Source organism: Pseudopipra pipra, chromosome 1, assembly GCF_036250125.1.
Source record: "Pseudopipra pipra isolate bDixPip1 chromosome 1, bDixPip1.hap1, whole genome shotgun sequence".
NCBI classification, from domain to species: domain Eukaryota; kingdom Metazoa; phylum Chordata; class Aves; order Passeriformes; family Pipridae; genus Pseudopipra; species Pseudopipra pipra.
The window spans coordinates 46,832,253-46,853,209 of record NC_087549.1 but is presented as its reverse complement, the minus strand read 5'-3'; the positions used below and the strand labels follow the sequence as shown (position 1 = coordinate 46,853,209).

Genomic DNA, 20,957 nt, shown 5'->3' with positions numbered 1-20,957 from the left:
CACAAGGAAAGCTTTGTCTGTTTGACATGCTAACAGGCATTCTGGGGATAACAGGACAGCTCCCGCCTCAGATCAGCAGCCCTGAGCCCAGTTGAAGCTTCTAAACTGGAAGAAGTATGCAGTCTCACCACCACCCCCTATGCAGAGACACCACAGAGCTCGCTGCACTGCCTTGGTTCTGCAGATGACCAGCACAGTGCGATAAGGCGTACTCTAGAACTTTTCCTCCTCTGAGGAGGAGCAGAGTAGCTTTAACTACTCCTGACTTTTTGCCCACTTTACTAAAAGCTTCCTTCAAAAGACAGAAATAAAACTGTCTTCCCTAATAAAGCAAGCTGGCACTTAACTTTGTTTTTCCTTGGGAACCACAGTACAACAAGTGAAATGAAGAAGAAAAATGGTTATGTACATTCCAGCAAAAGGAATGCAAGTGTTTCACCACTTTTCCCTTTTCTGCTTTGGCTGCCTCATTTTCCTTTTAGATATTTGAGAGAGCTGAGACTGAAATAAGTCATTTTAGAAAACAGGGACAAACTCACATAATAACAGGAGATTGTGCAAGTACATTTTAAGATGTTGTGCTCTTTAGCCAAGTGGGTGACTAACCAGGAGTAGGCTTCTTGGCCAGGGGAACAAAGAGGTGGTATCCGTGAACCCACCTTATTTGGCATTTCAATTGATTAGGATCATGCACAACTCCTTGGAAGGAAAGAAACTAAAACATGCCAACACTAAATTCATTTTACAGTGATGAAGGGGTGGGGAGAAGTAGGAAGGTGATTCCACTTTAAACCACTCTTACGTCCTCTCTCAGCACCCTACACTAATGTGGGCACAGTCATTCCTGTATTTCTTGCTGCCCACAACCAAGGTCAGAGCTCTCATCATCTCTCTGCATCCTTTGGTCCACACTACTGCACCCTGCCCTTCAACTGTGCAAACACAGATGGACCTGCAAGCAAAAACTGGAAATGACCCATGTCAGGAAGTCTTTCTCATGCCATGTGGCTTGTGATCAAAACCAAGGAATTTCTTTGACAGGGGTAAAGGGCAGAATTTATTTTTAAGGGAATTATATTACAGAGAGAAACCAGATTAATTTTTAAAAGTAAAAAACACATTCTGAAGACAAAAATATATTTGCCGTGCAAAAGCCATGCCTATACACCGAGTCCTTATATGACAAATTACATCCACAAGGTTCTTTCAAGAGTGGAAATTTCCACTTGGGCTGCTACTTCCAAATAGAAGAGTAGTCTGCAAATTTACAAACCAAAAAAGGGATGCTAATTAAATAAAAAGACCTTTTGTCATTTTAGCCATTATTAAATGCTCTAAATCTAATAACTTCCATTACCACTTCATTTTCCAAAGTATTTTCAAAGATTAATAAAAGCAGTTAGGAGATCACCTGGTTCTAAGCAGTTTGGAAAATTAAATAATTGTCTTAACTATTGCAAACTGACCCCAACATCATTAAACACTTGTTGGAAGGCAGCATGTGCACATTGCATACTATTAGTTGTTCAGCTCAAGTCCCAGTTTCATCTCATAAAACTGAGAGCACTTAGGGAAATGTGGGCACTGGGTTTGAATTTTAACACGAGTATTTAAATGCTGCACATAAAGTTTACAAACCTGTTTGTTTTAAAGTAAGAGTAGTGTCTGACTGCTTTAAGTACAATGCTGAAGGAAAGAAAAGGGAGGGAAGGGAATTCTCAAGACTTACTATTCAGAAGCGCTTGCATTTTACAGGAATTCAGCAATACACACACACACACGTAGGCACATATGCACTCCTTAGTGCACAAAAGTCTAAAGAATTGCTCAATTTAAAGCTTTAGACTTAGCGACCAGTTATTAAAATTAGAATCATTTTAAGGCTAATAATGTTTTGCTTCTCCTTCTGCATTTGCAGATATAAACTCTACAGGGACAGAAGTCAGTCAAGCTTATTCCCTTCTGCTGCAACTTTAGAATACATGCTCTAGCCAACTGGCACATTTGTTTTTAGGTCAACACTTAAGTGGGACCCTCTGGGACCTAGGTTCAAGTTTAGCCTACGACAGCTTTGTGAAATGAGTTCTGGCAGTCTCAGCCCCTCTCAATGAATGCATTTCCACTGTGATCTGCTTCTGTGAAGAGATGTCACCACCAAAATAAAAGATATTTAAGAGAGTAAATATCATTTGGACGCTTTGTGAATAGATAGCTTTTCTGTTGCAACAACAAATATCTTCCATCAAGAGCTAGTCTAATCTTAAGTAGTTACTTAAATTGAGGATAAGCTACCTTATTTGAGCAGCTCTTTTGAAAGACTAGAAGAAAACATTTTATAAATGTAATATGCATTCATTCATCTGTACTTTCTCTTTAACCTCTTGTTCAAAGCTCATGCTCTTCTGTAGACTTCAGGGCAAATGTCATTCATCTCCCACATTTCTTTCTCCCCAGTATCTGCAACAATCACAGCTTCAATTTCCTCAACAAAGATGGTCTTCACAGTAAGATTACTTTTCCCAACATCTGCAAATACCATTGTCATCATTTCCAGAGACTTCCCTGCCCTATTTCAGAGGCCGCCCATACACCAACTGAAATTTTTCAATACACACACATCATCTCCACCTGCAGATACCATTGAAAATTATCTAGTAGGGAAAGGAAGGTTAATTTTTTGGAACAGAAATAAATTCAGCCTATTAAGGTACCTTAAAAAAAATAAGAGAAAGAACAGTTGTCTTCTGTTCCTGATTATGTTAACACTATTTATAAATGGAAATTAAAAGAAGCATGATTTTCTCATTACTATGTTCCCTGGCAGGTGGTTCTCCCCTTCCCTTCTTCCTCCTCATAAGGGATGTTATTGCTGTAACTTGGTCTAATAAAACTGCAACTTTGGGGAAAATGAAAAATTGCATTGGCTTAAAAGTGTTGGAGGCAATAAAGCCATGGACTTCAATTAATTTCAAGTATGGGAGAGGCTTAAGGCCAACCAGCAGAAATTCTATTCTGCCCATGTAAAAACGAGGTTTCACCACATTTACTTTTTATAACCCATATAAAAGTCAAGTAAAAGTAATGAATATCTAAAAGTCATCTCAGTGGACTGGCAAAGACTGTCTATATTCTTGAAACTCATCTTACATATTTCTGTCTATGTTGCAAGGATCCATAGATAATCACAACTAAAACATCAAACTACCAAGAAAACAGCCTCCTTTCCAATCCATTTCACTGTCTTGCAGTAGACCTCCTTCCAAGCCACTTCTGCATGGAAAAGTGCTGGCAAAAGAAAGGAAAACTTAGATCATGTGGTTATAATTATTACCAGGCAAGGAATATTTCTTCAGCTCAGTGGTAAAGTAAAACTCTGTCGCTCCCTGCTCCCAATAGTGTCCATCGCAAAACAACTGCCTCATTAAATCTCTGCAGTAAGATTAATATGCCGTAGCTGCACTACATTATAACTTGGTACTCTATAAAAAGCACATTTAATGGTTAGAGCCAGAGCTTAGACACAAAGTATTACTATAAAAACTTCTGGCAGTGTGTACACAGTGCGGGCCTTCTGTACTGCTTGCTCTATCAGAAGGTTTTTTGTCTTTAATATCGGCACTGCATTCTTGCTATAGAGAAAAACAGAATGCTAAATCCTGCCTAGAAACAAACAGAGAACAACACAGGACATGATGGGAAATAAATAACTAGCGAGACAACTTAACCATGGAGAAAATACAGAAAATCAGCCATTCCTTGACATATCGATGTCCAGTTTTGCAGTTGTCTGTTTTTCAACTTCATGTGTCTACAGCAGTACAAGTTGGGGTTTTTTTTCAAGTTTGCAGATGGCTAAATGGAGACATACGTACATTGAGAAGCGTTTGAGAAATTTGCCATTAGAAAGGCAAAGAACTCCCTCACTTTTATTTACTCTTTTCACACAATCTAGTTTATGCACAAAGCCACTAGAACCTATAAAAGGCACGAAACACATACCCACAGGACATGTATACAAGAGAAATACAAAGTCTTCTAAGTGAAGAAAAAATTAACTGCATTCTTCACCTTCATAAGAGGAATAACTCTAACTGCTCTCAGACAAATTACCTACACATATTCAGAGATGACTAGCCTTCGAGGAATATCCTTAAGGAGCCAGCCCTTACACCGAAAGGTGACCTCAGCTGAATGAATAAAACAATTCAGATGAGTCAGTCTTTCTCTTCAGATAAAATTTGGTGGAACCACTACCAAAGACAGAAACAAATTATTTCTTGCATTCTCAGAACCATGTTAGAGAATAAAAGAGTCCTTGTTGTTATTGGGAATTAATGATTATTTCTTCATCATTAATAACAATACTTATCCCTGTGATCCTGACTCAAACAACAGTTTTTTCCACACAATCTCACTGACTTGATTTTAAGGAGCCCTTAATTAATCCCTGACTGGTAAGAAATTATACAAACATCTTAAAAGAATTTACCCTTATGCACATATTTTACAAATACAAAAACAATTTAAGTGGAATGAAAAACCAAGTTTAACTGAAATGGCATAGAGTGGTGTTTTACATGGGGAATGTAGAGAAGAATTATTTTTAACAAAAAAAAGAAAAGCATGCTGCACTTTAGAAGCATCTCACTTTCAGCTGGCTGACCTACAAAAGGCAGAATTTCTAATTGTGAGAAATTGAAAGGTAACGGGAGAGGAATGTTATTTTCCATTGCAAGCCCCAAGAATGCATTTTAAGCTGAAACGGAGAAGGAAGAGTGCAGGCATTGCAAAAACATCCCAGTACAAAAATCCCTCACACTGTTGTCAAATGGTAAGCAAGCACTAATGAAGGAATTCAGCATTACCAGTTTGTGCGGCTGGGTGTCCCACACCTGCCTGATGGTCCTCTGTTTCATTTTCTTCTACTGTCAGAAAAAGGTAAACAAAACAAACAAACAAAAAAAAAAACAAACAAAAAAAGATGTTAGGTAGGTAGCTGAAGTGTTTCTAGCATCTTTACACCAGCCTTAGTTCTGAAAGCCAGCAATGCTTGCACAAGACAGGCAAGAAAAGCTGCACTGCAAAGTGCGAAAGTGTAGACCAGACCAAGACAGAATACATTGCTGTATGGAAGCTACAAATCTGAGAACAGAGTGATCAAATCATTTTCATGGCTTAAAAAAACAAATCGAATTTCCTCTGGGATATTTGTCTTCAATGCACTTTACTGTATTTGATTATGGAACTAAATGAGAGAACAATCTGGGCTTTAACATTCTGCTTGCTCCACACAGATAAGAGAAAGCCTTCTCCTGGCAGATGGGAGAGGTGTGTGTGCTAATTCATACATAAGCTTTAAAAAATAATAATAATCCTATATTCAGTAGCAAACATCTCAGCAGTGCAGACAGCCTTGCAAAGGAGAACTAACCCCATGCTGTTTTACTGTATACACCATGCCAGCATCTTTCCCTTGGCTCACAGCTTTCCAGAGCAGTAGAACTAAAAACAATACAATTCTTGTCAGATTCACTATTCAAAACTTGTTGGGTGAGTGAACCTAACAAGAGCCATTCTGCTGCTACTTTGAAAAATTAGAGAGCGCTGTTCTCATATGCTCTGATACTATGCCTAAGTAAGATTGACTCTCCCAAAGCAAAAGTAAGGGAAGAGCTAAAAGGCAGAACCATTTCCTTTTTATTCTCCCAAAGACCAAACTCTTTGAGTTAGAGAACAGCAGAGAGAAAAGAATTCATTCTCCCTCCACAGGGGAAAAAGCTGAAAGGGGAAAGACTGTACTTCTGCAGCATTTCCACTCCCAAGAATTCAGACCTCAAAAAATAATCATGCAACTGAGTTAAAGTCCAAAGATTTGAGGTATTTTTCCTGGTTCTTGGGACAAGAGAGTGCAACATGTAGGGTCACATATAAATCTAGACATATATGCAAAAGAAGAGATACATATACACACTCCACAGGTACCTCTTTTCCTCCTCCGCCAACCCCAAGGCTTCATACAACTGGTTGTTTCTAGAATCTGAGTTTCTAGAAAAAAAACACCAGTTTTCATAAGGACACTCTTAGGACACCAGAAACTTGTAACACAGTGCATATATTAGAAAGAGTCAAGTACAATCTCTGGAGGACTCTAAACAATCTTTATCTCTGTCCCAGAGCTTTGCTAGCAAGCAAACCCTTCTCATCTACAGAGATCTGATAAAAGTTTCCCCAGCCCTGGAGTCAGTCAAGTATTTCACAAAATACAATTTTATGAGCTGATTGTTTCAGTTGAACTTGTATTTTGCAGCCACAATGTTACCAGTACCTCAGCTGTGATAATACTGTATGATTTGCTTTGTTACACTGAAGCAGCCATCCCAGCGGTCCTCACAGCTAAAGCAAACCAAACAGACAAAGAAAGCAGTCCGAAAAGCTCACGAAAAGCTGAATTTTGGGGAACATGTGGTCAAACGCAAACTAACCTAAATAGAAGGATTTTTCACTGAGGCAGCACAGATCAGTCAGATTCATTAATAAAGCAAGAAAAATAATGAATACAACTACTATATAGTTTTTAAAAAAAGAAAAAAAAGAAAGAAAACAAAACCAAAAAAAACCAACCATCTTTTGTGACCCCCTGAAAGCCCCCAGAGAAACATCTGCAGCAGCCCAACCTGACTCGGTGTGTGTCTATCATCAGCTGTTGATCTATTTCCATAAAAGGTTCTCAAGAACAGCTCTAAAACTGGAAATGAGTCCACTCTTCCACCCCTCAAGAGGAAACTCACTTTGGTCATTAGCACCTATTGATCAACCTTATTAAGGGTTGTAGATGTATCAGCTGTCCTCAACCATGATAAATGTCAACTCAGTCCAGAAAAGCAGTTTAAGAACTCTACAATTTCTTAAGTTTCAAGATGGAATTGAGGTCTCCAAACATGAACTTTTCAATAACTGATTCCCAAGTGGCTATCTGCTGAGAAGTAAACAAGATCTCCATTTGTAAGTGTTTGCAAACTGAAATGCAAGAGTTCATTTTTTTCTGCTTTTCTGTCCTGAATGTCTACTGCCACCAGCTGCAGTACCAGAATCTCTCGCTGCTCCTGAAAAGTGACTGCACAGTGAAATGTACTCAGCTTCACGCTGCTGACTGAGAGCTACACCAAACATTTCTACGTCTTAAAATGGAAAAAAGAAACATGGATACTGCCTAACAAATTGTTTCCAGGTACGCAATTTTGTACCATGAAAACATGACAGCATATGCCTTGTGAAACCAAACATTTTACAACTTCCCTGCTATTTTGGGATCTGAAAATTCTATGAGAACTGAGGTTTGCTTTCAACAAAAGCTGACCACTATGTCTTTACTGCACTAAAAAAAGCAAACAAGTATAAAAGCAGTTAACTCTGTGGCTAGCATCTTTCTAAACTGTTGTTCATCTCTTTAAGGATTTTCAGTCACAACAGTACCAAGTAGGTCACAACAGGCCACGGCACAAAGACATGCTAATAATAGTCAAGTAGACTAACATATTTGTCAGGAAAATTAAATCCATATTTAAGGGGAAATACAATAAAAGGAAAAAAAAACTACTCCACGAAACCCACTGAATTAAGGAAATCTTAGCATTAGCACAAATCACCTACAAAATAGCATCGCATTTTGCTCTGCATTAAGTTAGCTCATTCCTCCAACTAGCAGGGGTATTCCTCACATTAAGTAAGATACAGCTGGTAGCATCAGATAAGCTCTTGATTAGCACTTAACACCTTTCCACAGCCAGATTCTGAAAACTTCAGTGCTATTTCAGCTCTTCAGACCACTGTTAAACTCACCTGACTACAAAAGGTAGTGTGACATGCAGTCAACTTCCCTTAAACATTAACTACACCATTTTCTTTCAGAAGAGGAAAGCACCTCTAAACAGAATCGGTATAAACAGATGCTTTAAATTTTGCTAACCAAAAACATTTCTCTAGCACTAGCATGAAATGCAACTTAAAAAAGCTACAAGGATGATATGCAAATAAAACAGTAGCATGTATGCACTGTCATTAATTCAAACATCAAAATTATTGATACTCTAGGACTGCAATTGTGCACAGGGATGTCCATCTTCATTATAGCATAAGGAAAGATGAACTCTATGTAACAAAGTCATGGACCACCAGTGAAGGAGAGGTCTCAGGAAAGTAGAACAAACCTTCTGAATCCAATATGAATAAATGATGTTACTGCTAAACAGCACTTCTAGATACATCTTAAACAATGTTGTCACAAAAGCAACAATATTCCTTGTCCCTGCAACTGCGTGTTTATGGCCACGGGTCACCTGTTTCTTCAGATGTGAAGTATTTCTCAATTGACTTATGTGTTCCTTAAAACAATGAATGATCAATTTCTTACTATATATTTTCTCAGGGCAACTCTTGAGAAACAAAACAAACAGGAACCCCCAAGTAATAAAATTTCGAGAAAGGATCAGGTCACCACAACTGTGGCACCAGGCTTCTTGAGAGCAATTTAAAAAAAAAAAAAAAAATCTCACTAAGGGAAAAGAGAATTCCATCATGTCAATTCTATCTCCAATTATAAAAGCCTGTGGTTTGGACAAATACCAGATTTTAAAATTTTACTGAAAAAAAATAAAAAAAAAAATCTAAACTGAAGTTGTATCCATGTGAGAGGTTAGGACATTTCAGCTTTTGTACAGCCAGTGTCCAGGGCAAACCCTGGTTTCAGTTTAGAGCACCTCTCATGCTCAGGCTGCTTGAACATCAGCATTAAGACCAATTATTCCTTTTTAAAGAAAGAAGAAAAAAAAAAAAAGAAAAAAGGAAAACAACCCAATAAATCAAGTAGAACCATCAAGGACAGCCAGTGAGGAAAACCTGTGGAAATTTTGATATAGAGGTCCCAAAAACAATTAATCTCCTGACTGCTCTACAGCAACACCTGCTGATCATTGAGGATTTCACCCCTTTTGCTTAAAGTCTGTTCACAGGACACATGGCTAGCTGATAAAGGAGGGAGATTATAAAGTTACTATAAAATATATACAGATTTTCTAGCTTGCAAAATCTTATTCATATTCTACTGACTAACCAGGATTCCCCTTCACTGAAAAGTTAATCTGTAGATTTAGCACCCTAAGGAAGAGCACAAGTCATTTCTGGTTGATGCCTGGAAAATTCTTGTACAGAAAAGAAATGGATAAATTTAGATACATGGAAAAGCACATTTTCACTGAAAGGGATGCCTTTTGGAGAATTCTGGCTAAGATTTATGATTTCTGACCTATTACAAACCATAATAAAATAAAAGCAAAAGATAATTGAAAAATTCTATTTTCTTCAAATCTAGGTAGATTAATAAATTTTGAAAAAGAAAAAAACAACTGCCCCAATTGCCTAAGCCTCTTTTCAGCTTGTTAAACAAAGCCGGATAAGCCACATATCCCCAAATAAACTATAAAAATAGATTGCTATTGATTTATCCCTTCCTAAAACATATTCCTTGAGAGATGTGAAAACAAACCTAATATAACAACTATGACTGTTGGGATAGGAAGTTTAGAATATATATTTTTAACTTGCACTTTGCATTTCCTACAATTCAATACTTGATCTATAAACATCCATTAGCATATGATTAGTAATTCAATTTAAAACCATCTTTGCACAAAAGCCTTTTTCTTAGGATGGTAACTTTGCCAAGTGCATCTTCAATCTACATGTGTGAATAATTTCTGCAGACAAGTAATAGAGACACTAGCTGTATTAGCATAATCAATACACAATTTACCGAGTTACCGAAACAGAACAGAAATAAAACGTGTGTGCCATTATTTCAGTACCTACAAATGACTGTAATTTCTGGAAGTATCTCTCCACTTTTCCTTTCTCCTCATGGCCACATAAAAACCAAGAGGACATTCATACTGACACCATCTACAGGTAGATATTAAGTATGATTAGACAGATTAATCATGTAGCAGAAGGCAAATTTAAGAGCCAGTTGCAGAGGGTGTTGAGTATCCTCTAAATCTATTAAAGTCAATGGATTTTAAAGATGTTTCACACCTTGCAATAAGGTGCTGTGGAAGTATGTCTCCACAAGGGTTCAGTCAGGATACAAAACTGAAATTAAAGAAGTTACAGAGAAATATTAAATGCAGGATCAGATGCCCATGAATCATCTGCTAGGGCTACACCTTCTCTCCCTAAGTGCCACTGGCACTCTAAGACTCACATTTTAGACTCTTCTGGCCAGCATATTGCAAGCACAGGATTTCACACCTGGCTATGCCACATGTAAGCAGCAATTCAGTGGGTGACTCCTGGAAGTCAACAACCATTTCAGAATGCTTCATAATGGCCTTTAAGACAATCGTCACTCATAAAAGTCCAGAACTACTAAGAAAATATTGTTTTCGGAACAACTCCACCTAGCATCAATTCACGTCTATCAGCTACTAGCCAGAACCTGATTACCAATTTGACTGCCAAATGTATATCTTCCCAAAGACTTTAGAGCTAGAAGAGTTGGAAAAAGAAAAGCACTGGCATATTAACACTTCAAATATCTACATTCCAGAACTCCACTGAAAATTAGTTCTGTGTGTAGCCACAACTTCAAAAAAATCCAATTAATCATATGCATGAATATTTATATGTCAGATTTGTTTTCCTTTGTGCTGTGACATACCCCCTTTCCTATTTCTATTCCCCCCCAGCATTGTAACGATATTTTCTTAACACTGGAAATTATTTTCCTTAAAAGATTCCTGTTATATAAAGCATTCTTTAGTCTTCCATTTGCTTTTTCCAGAAGACAAAGGGACTTGTATTTTTCACTCCTCTCTTTAGTCTATCCCAACACTGAGCTTGGGTTTTTGGTTTTTCCCCTAATGTTCTTCTTGTAGAAAGACTGAATTAGGAGTTCCCAATTAAACTGCAGTGGTTGGAAAATATTATTCTTATGCTAAAATAAAGTATTTTCCTAGGCAGCACATAAACATAAAAGTAATAAATACACTTAAGTGGAAAGAAATTATGCTTAAGAAATCCTTTGGATATTCTTCCAACCCTTGATCTCAAGGGTGACAGTATCCAAATGTGACAGCCTAAAGACGTCCAGTTTTACATAACACTATGTGCAGAAAAAGCAGAAGACGCTCTTTCCAGCAGCAGAGGGATAATTCTAAACCCCAAAGCTGGAGGGGATATATTTTTCTGGATAGTGAGGTAACAGATTAATTAATCCTGCCCAGAATGCTAACTTTGCCTCCCTAATCATGCATCCTTGAACAAGGTTAAACCACACTCATATTTCTATTGTTTAAGTAAACTAATAATGTTATATTTTAAAAAGTCCTTTTCTCCAAAGAATCTTAGAGCTTTTTATAAACCTCAGGTAAATTTCAGACATCCCTAAGACTCTAGCATGCAATGTAACAGATTATAATAGATCTCTGAGTCAAACAGAGGACCACGGTGAGAATTAACAAAGCAAGAGGGAATCTCTCTGGGAGTTAATTCTTAGTATCAGGGTCAAGACTTTCAGCTGTTTTGCCTGTCTTGGATCAAGTATTCCACCTCCATTCCTGACAATGTGTCTGTGGGCAGCCAGTCCATTTTAGGTGGAAACAGAAGTTAGGAGGCTAAGAAAAATTTTAAGCCTAATTACCAAAGCCAGTACTTAACATGAACACATTCAGATTCCTCTCAGTACACTGAAGCTATGTATCACCTAAGCTTTCTTACTCAGAGCGACATAAATAAGAATTTCTGATACTCCTACAGACCTGTATTTTCAACTTTGCTTAGAAAACAGGGAATTCATTAAACACTGTCTACAAAAGTCACAACTCAGCAAGAGAGAGCAATTTGAATCCAGCTGATGCATGGCTCACAGAACCTCAAAGTAACCAATATTACACAAGTCTGAAGACATGTAATGTAAGGAAGGGCTACGAGGACTTACAGTAAAGGTTTCTGTAGATGATCATTGTCTTTGAAAGTTATTTATTTATGTGACTAAAATGAGACACTTAAATTGAGGAATTTAGGCTGTCTGACACTGCTCTAGTACAAACAAAATACAGCTGCATGCTTTAGCTCTGTTACCTGAAGACATACATTTATCTGAGTAGAAAAAAAAAACCACACCAAAAACCTACCTCCTTTCTACTGAGATTATCCCTGATTTACCAAAGATCTCCATCTATTGTATACCAGGGTTTTATAAGTTTATTTTTGATCCCCCAAACTCTCTGCTCTATTCTAGATGACTTTCTATCAGGTACAACAGCTATATGGCCTATATCCACAAATGAGCTTAGAAGCCAAAAAACTTGTGCAGGGATGCTGCATCTAAATTGCCAGCAGTTCTGCTCAGATACTACTCAGGTCAGCCAGTGTCTATGGTTTTACCATCAAAGCTTTCTCACTGCTGTGCAGCCCAATGCTGAAATCAAAGTGAAGCCCCAACACTGCTGGACAGTGGAAGATTAAATATTCTCCTGCCTGCCCTGGATTTGGATGCCGTCTTATGGGCTGGTTCTTCAGAGTTCATATACCCTTCCCTGGTCACTGCAAGACACTGGCAGAAAATGTTTGGGTTGAAACACATCTTCCTTTCCCCCTTTTGCCCACACCCACTAGTTAGATCACTCACTCAGGATGTGGGTGGCACCAGTTGAACTTTCTCCTCTGTCAGTCAGAAGGATTTGTACTCACACCGTGAGCTTCCTAACAAAGAGCACTTACCCTCAGACTTGAGGTGCACTCATTCATTGCTGTTGAAGCTGCCATATCTCATCTACAATACTCACTGAACTAGAAAGAAAGAGAATTAGCATGATACTTTATCCTTGTGGTTAGGGCACTCACATGGCAAGTGGGATATGTGGACTCCAGTTCTAGTTTCACTGAAATAATTCATCAGAAGAAATATTGCAGACCTGGCAGATCAGGACCCACGTTTTCTCTTGCTTCGTAGAACTCAAGCCTTTAGAGTCATGAGTCCATGTATGAATGCTTTTTGTCACCCCGTTGTCCAACAGATACTTAATTACACTTTTGAAAAGGGAAACTTCATCGACAAAAATAACAGGGCAACTCACACTCATAGCACAATATGTTGCTATGTAATGACTGATGTTCTCCCAGTGAGATACAGATTCAAACACCTTTAGACAAAGCACAGAACAGAACTCCTGCCTCTAACATTTTAGCACAGCAAATAATGTTCTCTCTTCAGCAAAGGGGAGAGGAAGAGCAGCAGTACACCACCTCAGTTCCTTCTAACCTGGAGGAAAGGAACCTATTCCCTTATCTCCAAAAAGCTGGGTCAGATAAGTCACTGCTGTGAGATATCCTATTGCACTAAGAGAGAAACCCACATCTAGAACAGGGGAGAAGCGAAGACACACTATTATTTCCGAGTTTTTCCTAACGTCTCCTTAAAGTAGTTCCTACTCAACAACATTCATAAACCCCTAACTACCTGCAAATTATATAAAGAGTCCAAGAGCCTGGCGCAATGTGACTATCCCACTAGGCAACCAGTCACTATAAACTAAGCATGTCTGCACTAATGTCTTGCAGTATGCAAGGCCTTATTTTTTTGTACCCAACCTTAAAGGTTTCTGACATTTCTTCACAGATTTACATTTGCATCTGACAAGCATGTCTTCTACTCAACAGATTCACCAGAAATTGCAAACCTAATCTGTTCCTATGCTCTAGCTCCTTATAAGTCACGTTAACACAAACCCTTCCCAGTCAGTGGTTGCACGCAGAGACCAATACAAACCCATTTCCTCCTCTCATCTTCAGAGTGAAAACGTTACATTAAGCATGGATCTGACATCCTGTTGTCCTGGAACCAGTGAATCAGAAAGTTCCTTCCTCACAATTGTATTCTTTGGAGGTGGAAAATAATTAACTTCCCCAACCCCTCCTCCTTCCTACTGCCACTGTCAAAGTTAGAAATTCACTTGACTCTGAAAAAAAAAAACTCAGCCATCATAATTTGGTGCCAGAGAAAGTTTTGTTGATCAAAGCATAGCCTAGTCTTCCCAAATACACTGTCTCGCTACATCACATCATCTAGTCCAGCAACACAGCAAGTATTTTATTTTTGTTTTTAAAGTTCCTTTCAAGAAGTGAATGAATCAATAATAGAAGTTGAACTTGACAGGTCACCAAAAAAAGTGAGCAACAGAAAAATAAAACTAGAGAATCAATTATCAACAAATTCATTGTTTGGAATATATTTTGCCAGCAAAACACAACATAAAAATAGTATGGGTACAACAAGTCTCAGGGACTGTATACAAAAGCCATCTATTGTACAGTTAACCAGGACATTCAGATTTAGAAGTGCTCTAGCTTTTCCACACTCGACTGGAACACCAAGCATCTGTATAAGAAGTTAGGAGATCAGTTTTGCACTTGTGTTAAATAAGGACAAAATTCATGTTTTAGGTTATTGCCTTGCACAAGAGAATAAGCTCTCCAAAAATGGGGTTTGGGACAGAGGGAAAACACTGATAGTCCACACTATCAACATTCCATCCATTTGTCCTTGGGACAAAAAGGTGTTCTGCTTCAACTGTTTAACTAATGACTAGTGCTTCCAAATTTGTAAGACGGTTAACTAGTTACTGATACTGTATTTTTCAAGAACCACAGCAAGCCCATATCTATTAAAGAAGGGGGGCAGAAGTCACTATACCAATAGGTATATATAAAACTTTAAGAAATCCTGAAGGACTAGAAGTCCTAACCTTCCAAAGAAAAACAGCACCTAATGGCACCTTTAGTTAAAAGTGAAAGTATCAGTCGAATCACTTACTGAAAAAACATTCCTCTATCTTACTCCTATGACAAAAAGAGGAGGAAAAAAACACAATGAAAACAAGCTCCCAAAATCTGAAATTTCATTGGGCTTTAATTGTGTAGAATTTTAAGTAACAACCCTACAACTCTTTTGAGTACACATTATATGAATTCAACTGTACAAAGAACAGTTGCAGTATGACATGCACAGCATCACTCTAGTTAAAGCAAAATCTAAGACTCAAATGTGCACACCCCAGAAGAACATGCATAACCTAGACTAAATCCTGAAAAGGAGGCGGAAAATAATCTTCTCTGTCTTTTTCTTAGTAATTACACAGTATAGAGGGAAAAAAATGTGTCTGAAACTAAAGGAACACAAAGTGGGGGGGAAAAAAGCATGACCAGTGTTAACTAATATTCTAAATATGGAAGACAACTCTCCTGGTTCAAAAATCCACTGGAAGAGGGCAATTTTGTGCAATCTTACTAATGTGTGCGCAGAAGAATATAAAGCAGATTTTTTTGGAAAGTAGGAGGGCTGAATGAAAATGCTAATTATAACAAGTTGTAATAAGGATACCCCCAAGATCAGCCCTATCTTTTTTGCTACAGCATAGTCCCTAGGCATATGGCTAACTACTCCTTGATCATTATCCCAGCTAAAACTAAAGCCACTGAAGTTTAGGAGACTCATATCTAACAGAATTTCTTTCATCTCTAATAATTGCTTAACTAGCATAATTACTCATACTTGAGGTGAAATAGAACCCAAGTTGTCTAAAATTAAAACAAAAACAAACCTCACCACCTCTTTTGGTCTTTGCACATCCATCTTTTGTCAGAATCCTATGCCAAATGTTGCATTATGATTTAGAAGTATTTAAAAGCCTCTCTTGTGCTGTCCAACTTTTATAAAGACAGCAACTGGAAAACTTTAATGCTTTGTAGTAACATGCTGCAAAATGTATTTGAAAACAGACATGTACGTTTTTACAGCATCAAATAAAACAGGCCAAATTCTTTGTAGATCTGTATGTTGTCCCTTCAGGGAAATATATATATATGTACATATATATCTCACAGTTCTGATTTAAGTGAAGTAGTGCATTTTCCCAACCCCAACTGGGACTGATTCTGAGCTCAGGTAGCCCTGCAGGAACCAATGGAAACTCTAAAATAGAGCTGGGAAAAAAATACTAAGAGGTTGTCTTAAGGTATTGGCATTATACTCTATTTTATTCAAGCTAAAAAGAAACCCTCCAAATATCTTATTTTCATTGTTTTACACAGGAAAAAAAAATATCGAATCCATATGGTCTGCACAAAATGTTAACAGTTTTTCTAGATCTTTTCCTCATGTACAGTTATTCAAAAGGAATTTTTTTTTCCAAAATGTGCAAGTTTGAAAATATTGCATCGTGTGTCAGAGCAAAGAATTCAGAGCAATTAAACAAGTTGTAAATTAGACAGAATGAATTATAGAGCAACATAAAGCCTTTCAAGACATCTTAGATCATGGTGGATAACGTTATCCTACATGTTAGATAAGTGCCTCCATTCTGACAGCTCCTCTTGTTACAAAAGTTAACAGCAACTCAGGAAAACAAAATCAAACCAATCCAAACATGCAGCATTACGAAAACCTCTTAATGTTATCTTTGTCACAAGATTTCACCTTTCTGTAAACTAGCAGTAACTGTTTAGATGTTCACTCCTAATAGTCTCTAATCCCAAGCAGCAGACAATGATGGTCAATATAACTCATGCTGGCCTCAGAAAGGACTGGCCAGCATTACTGCAATCCTACCTAATCAAGACCATCAATATCACTATGCATTGCCAAAGTCAATGAATATTACTAAAGTTTAGGGATGTTTTTGTTGTTACGGATTTTTTTAATACATAAAGAAGCTGGGGCATGCTTTGGCAAGTCCAAAAGAGAACATTATAAATAGCCTGCATTATAAAAAGATGCTAATCTTAAATCCTCTTTGTAATTTGCTTTTTTTTATGTACTCTTTTATGTTTGGTATCTTAATTTTTGCCCTTTTTTAGATGGCCAAATAGAAGCCAGCAATTCACTCATGCATCAAACAGATGTTTTTGCTTTTCAGGCCAAATGGAATCTTATGAATTTTTTGTTCCCTCCCTGTAAAATGATGATGCCAAAATAACACAGTTCCTGAAAACAGCCCGTTCAGAAGAAGTTCTTTGGACCGCTAATACTGAAACTTTAAGTCAAGTTCACAGAAATCATGCCAATACTAATTGCTGTTTTTGTTTATGCTGGATTGATTATAGTCTAATCAGCAGACAATCTCATGACTTTCGAGTCTAGTCCATGCAATTTAGAAGCCAGGAAGGCTTGAGGCTGAGAATAAACATTCAAATAGTTGACAGATACAGAGAAATGTAAAGGCTACTGTTGGAAGGGGATCCGAATATCAAATTCTCTCTGAACTATTGCTGCTATTTGGTAACATTTTTGTTTTAATCCACTACTATTCTACCTTCCTTGGTACTACACCACACAATCTGCACCTCTGTATGAGAAACATTCTTTCATTTGGAATCTATGATGAGGAAACAAGTCACATCAAAACACAGGTACACTTACTCAGTCTGCCGATACTCTGCATGAATTGAGTTGCAGTTATAAATTCATTCAGGATGGAAAGAGTACCTAGGTTTCCTCAATAAGAGGGAAAAGCCTTCAAGAGACATTCTGGGCTTGGCAAAATATTTTAAGATACAAGCCTTCTTTAAGCAGAGCATGGGTATGTAAAATACAGCAGATGAATGCTTCCCTCTCATCTTTCTAGGAACTAACATTCAGAAATTTTATTTCTGCATGTAAGATACAAAATTACAATGAGTAAAATTAACTTTTAAGTAAAAAAAAGTACTTTTTTTTTTCCCCAAAGAGAAATCACTTTCAGAGATCAGCACTTCTACTAAACATGTGGAGCTGTACTAGTTTCCTGGTGATGGCTTATCTAACAACTCCCATTTCAGTGATTTTTCACAGGTGACTTTAGCATAATGAATATTACCTGGCTTTAGTTTAGAGAAACCTGAGTTTAACATTTAGTAGGACTATATTTTCATTCATTTTTTTTATAAAGAATACCTGTTTTTCTTTTGCAAGTGACTATATTTTTGTAACTTTTTTTTCTAAACAAACTTTCTCATCAAAAGCCAGTAGTAAGGGCAAAGGAAAAACCTCAAGCCCTCCCAAAATTAAAACCTCATAAACCAGAAAGGAAGGAGGGGAGAGGCAGTCGGTAACCTAAGAGTGATATCTCCAAAGCATGCCAAGTCACAAAAAAAGGTTTACCACTCAAATGGCCAAGTCAAACAAGATAAAAGAAGCTGCTCTTCCCCCCTACCCCCAACCCTTTCGTTCTCATCAAGGGGGTCTCTAGCATGGTTCTACTTAGGGAATGGCACTGCCCTTAGGTGTTAGGAATTTAAGGAGTCATAACAATTGCCCTTCCTCAATACCCTTCATTTGCACAGTGCCTCTTTTGGGGCTTGTACACGGGTATCATATCTCCGACTTCTCTTTCCCCACCTGCTTTTCTCTGGCTAACCTCCCTCCTTCACCGAATGCATTAGGTGATTCTGATCAGGTCAATGATACTTAATAGATTTTTTTCCCAGAAACTAGCCAAGGAAATGGGATAAATTAATCAGTAGAATGAAATATAGGTCAGGACTGATGAGTTTGATGCAACTGATCCTTCCCCTGCCTGGAAGAACCCAGCAGCTGAACTTTAATTCCTCCTTCCTAAAGTAAAATAAGATATTCAAATTACAGGTTTTCAGAAAGTTAAGCAATTTACTCTCCTTTTGAGACCTTTTTTTTTCCCTACAAACCTGCAGTATCCTGCACACAGACCGTGTTTTTCACAGAAAATAATTACAGTCTTATTTTTCCTTGGAATGATGTTTTTATTATTCTTAAATTATAAGGGGTTTATTTAATGTTAGCCATGCCTATTTTCTTTCCTAGGTCCAAATCTGAGATGTAATCTTCACCAAAAGCTGAGGACAGTCAGACTGAAGTTGGCAAGAAACCAAAACAGGGAAGGAGGAAGAAAAAAAAAAAAAAGAAAAAAAGGAAAGATAGAGAGAAATAAAAAAAAAAAAAGGAATGCAAACAGAAACCAGGGTAATTCAAAAAAGCGTATTTTCAAGAAATAGAAGAAATTTAGTCATTAGCGAGTTCTTAACACCCACCATTTCAGATGAACATTAGTTTCATGCATTCAATATAAAAAGCTCAATTGTCATTTTGTTTTAATGTATTTACCTGCCTTGTATCAGTATTCCCCTAAGATATAAGTTCCAAATTAAGTTATCAAAAGTGACAGACATATCAAAAATATCTCTTATATCTTCCCCCCAGAAAGGGTTGCTAAGTACATGACAAATTGGAAATGTAATGTGTAACTCCATATTTTATTTAGATGTAAAACAGCACTCATGAGTTTAAATAACTCATTTACATACATTCAAAGAATAGTTTTTCAAATAAGCTACTTAAAATACTGTTTATTTTTATCTGTAGAAATACATTTTGTACTGACTAAATCAGTAATACTTAAAAAATAAGGAATTTAAATAAGCACTGCATTGGAGGTACAGTCAAAATTCTCCTTACTTACAGCTTTTGTTTGTTCACTAAAAATGAAGATGTAATAATTGATGGGCAAACTCTTATCCATGAATTTAAGTGCTATGTCTATGCAAGCATCTTTTAACTTCTCAGATGAATTGCATTATTAGCCCTTTCAGAAATCGTACAATCGGACTGCTTTCAGTATACTATTAATCCACTCAGAAACTGACATGATTCAAGAAAAATAAAACAGGGAAAATGAAAGAGATATTTGAACAAAGGCCACCAAGAATGATAACCTACTCCCCAAAGGTAATTACTGCAGCAATAATTACAGATGATGATTGATTTACTGCCTGGTTTTAGCTGAAAAATAGTAAATAAGACTCTGCAAAGAAATCTCTATCATCTCTAATCTGAACATTAAGTGCTTTTCTTAAGTCAGTAGTTTATGGACAGTAAATCCAAGCTACTCCATCTGAATCATACAGTCTTACTGTTTTCTCATTTTAGGTATTCTCAGGCGACTGGTACATAAGGCAGGCAAAGTCCATACCTCCACATAAAATGGAAGCTGTATCTTTTGTTTTAAATTAAGTGTGATGTTTACAGGAAGATATTTGAAACAAGCCTTCACTCTGTAACACATGTAACAAATCACCAAGAATGAAACATGTCCAATGTCTAACAGGAGAACAATTTCCTCTACTTGCCAATTAATTGAATGAACCTTTATTCCTTTGCACTTAAATACTTGGAGGTCTAAGACTACCCCTCAATTAAAGTTTTCCTGCATCTTTTTGCAAATATGGCTAATTGGTCTCTCTCCTACTGGCTCTAAAACTCTTATGCGCACGTAAATAAATCCTCCTTGGGAAGCTAAGAATATAAGCGCGCGCCCAAGCAACAGAACTTTCATTGTGGTATCATTTTTAAAAGGTAAAGGGATGAGCGGCCCGTTTGTTCTTCACAAGATGCCAAACAAAAGCACCACTGAACTGCGCAAACTTCGGTAAACTAGATACAGACGGCAGCAGCAGGTAAAACAGTAAATTCAAGGCATCCTTTATTTCCTTTTAAAAATATCTGGAGAGTTAAAAAAAAAAAAAAAGAAAAGAAAAAGAAAAAAAAAAGGATTGAAGCCTGCTCTAAAGCTCACTGAAGTCAACAGGAAGACTTTGAAAAGGGAACTCCTGGAAAGAGTTGTTTCAAGGGAAGGGAGCACAGTCTTTTTGCCAGGTCCTCCTGTGCAAGTCCATAAAAGCAGACCCCGCTCCTGCTTTCTAACTATGAAATTGCACTGGTTTCCAAGCACTTAACTCCTAGTGTTCGCCAGCCCAGCCGGGAAGGAAACGCGGCCTGCCTTTTGCCCGCCACGGCGCGGCTCGGGTCACCTCCCGGCCGGGGCTGGCCGGGCTCTGCGCCCCCGTCACCGCCGGCAGTCCCCCGGGCCGCACCAGTGCCCTCAGCTCCGATGGCC

At 37.6% G+C, this 20,957-nt stretch overlaps 1 protein-coding gene across 12 annotated transcripts in view; it reads right to left on the bottom strand.

Moving 5' to 3' along the window:
* ZNF521 (zinc finger protein 521) overlaps positions 1–20,957 on the bottom strand; it is a 230,432-nt gene that overhangs the window by 206,838 nt on the left and 2,637 nt on the right. For 6 of the 12 annotated variants that reach the window (XM_064654887.1, XM_064654798.1, XM_064654817.1 and 3 more), the window contains 2 exons: positions 5,983–6,045; positions 4,866–4,925 (listed from right to left, as the gene is read on the bottom strand). The exons of 2 other annotated variants lie outside the window; for them this stretch is intronic. In XM_064654887.1, the coding sequence (XP_064510957.1) occupies positions 4,866–4,925; positions 5,983–6,016 (94 nt within the window). In that variant the 5' untranslated portion in view covers positions 6,017–6,045. The remainder of the gene's footprint in view (positions 1–4,865; positions 4,926–5,982; positions 6,046–20,957) is intronic. 4 more of the 12 variants (XM_064654825.1, XM_064654868.1, XM_064654807.1 and 1 more) reach the window with 2 other exon arrangements.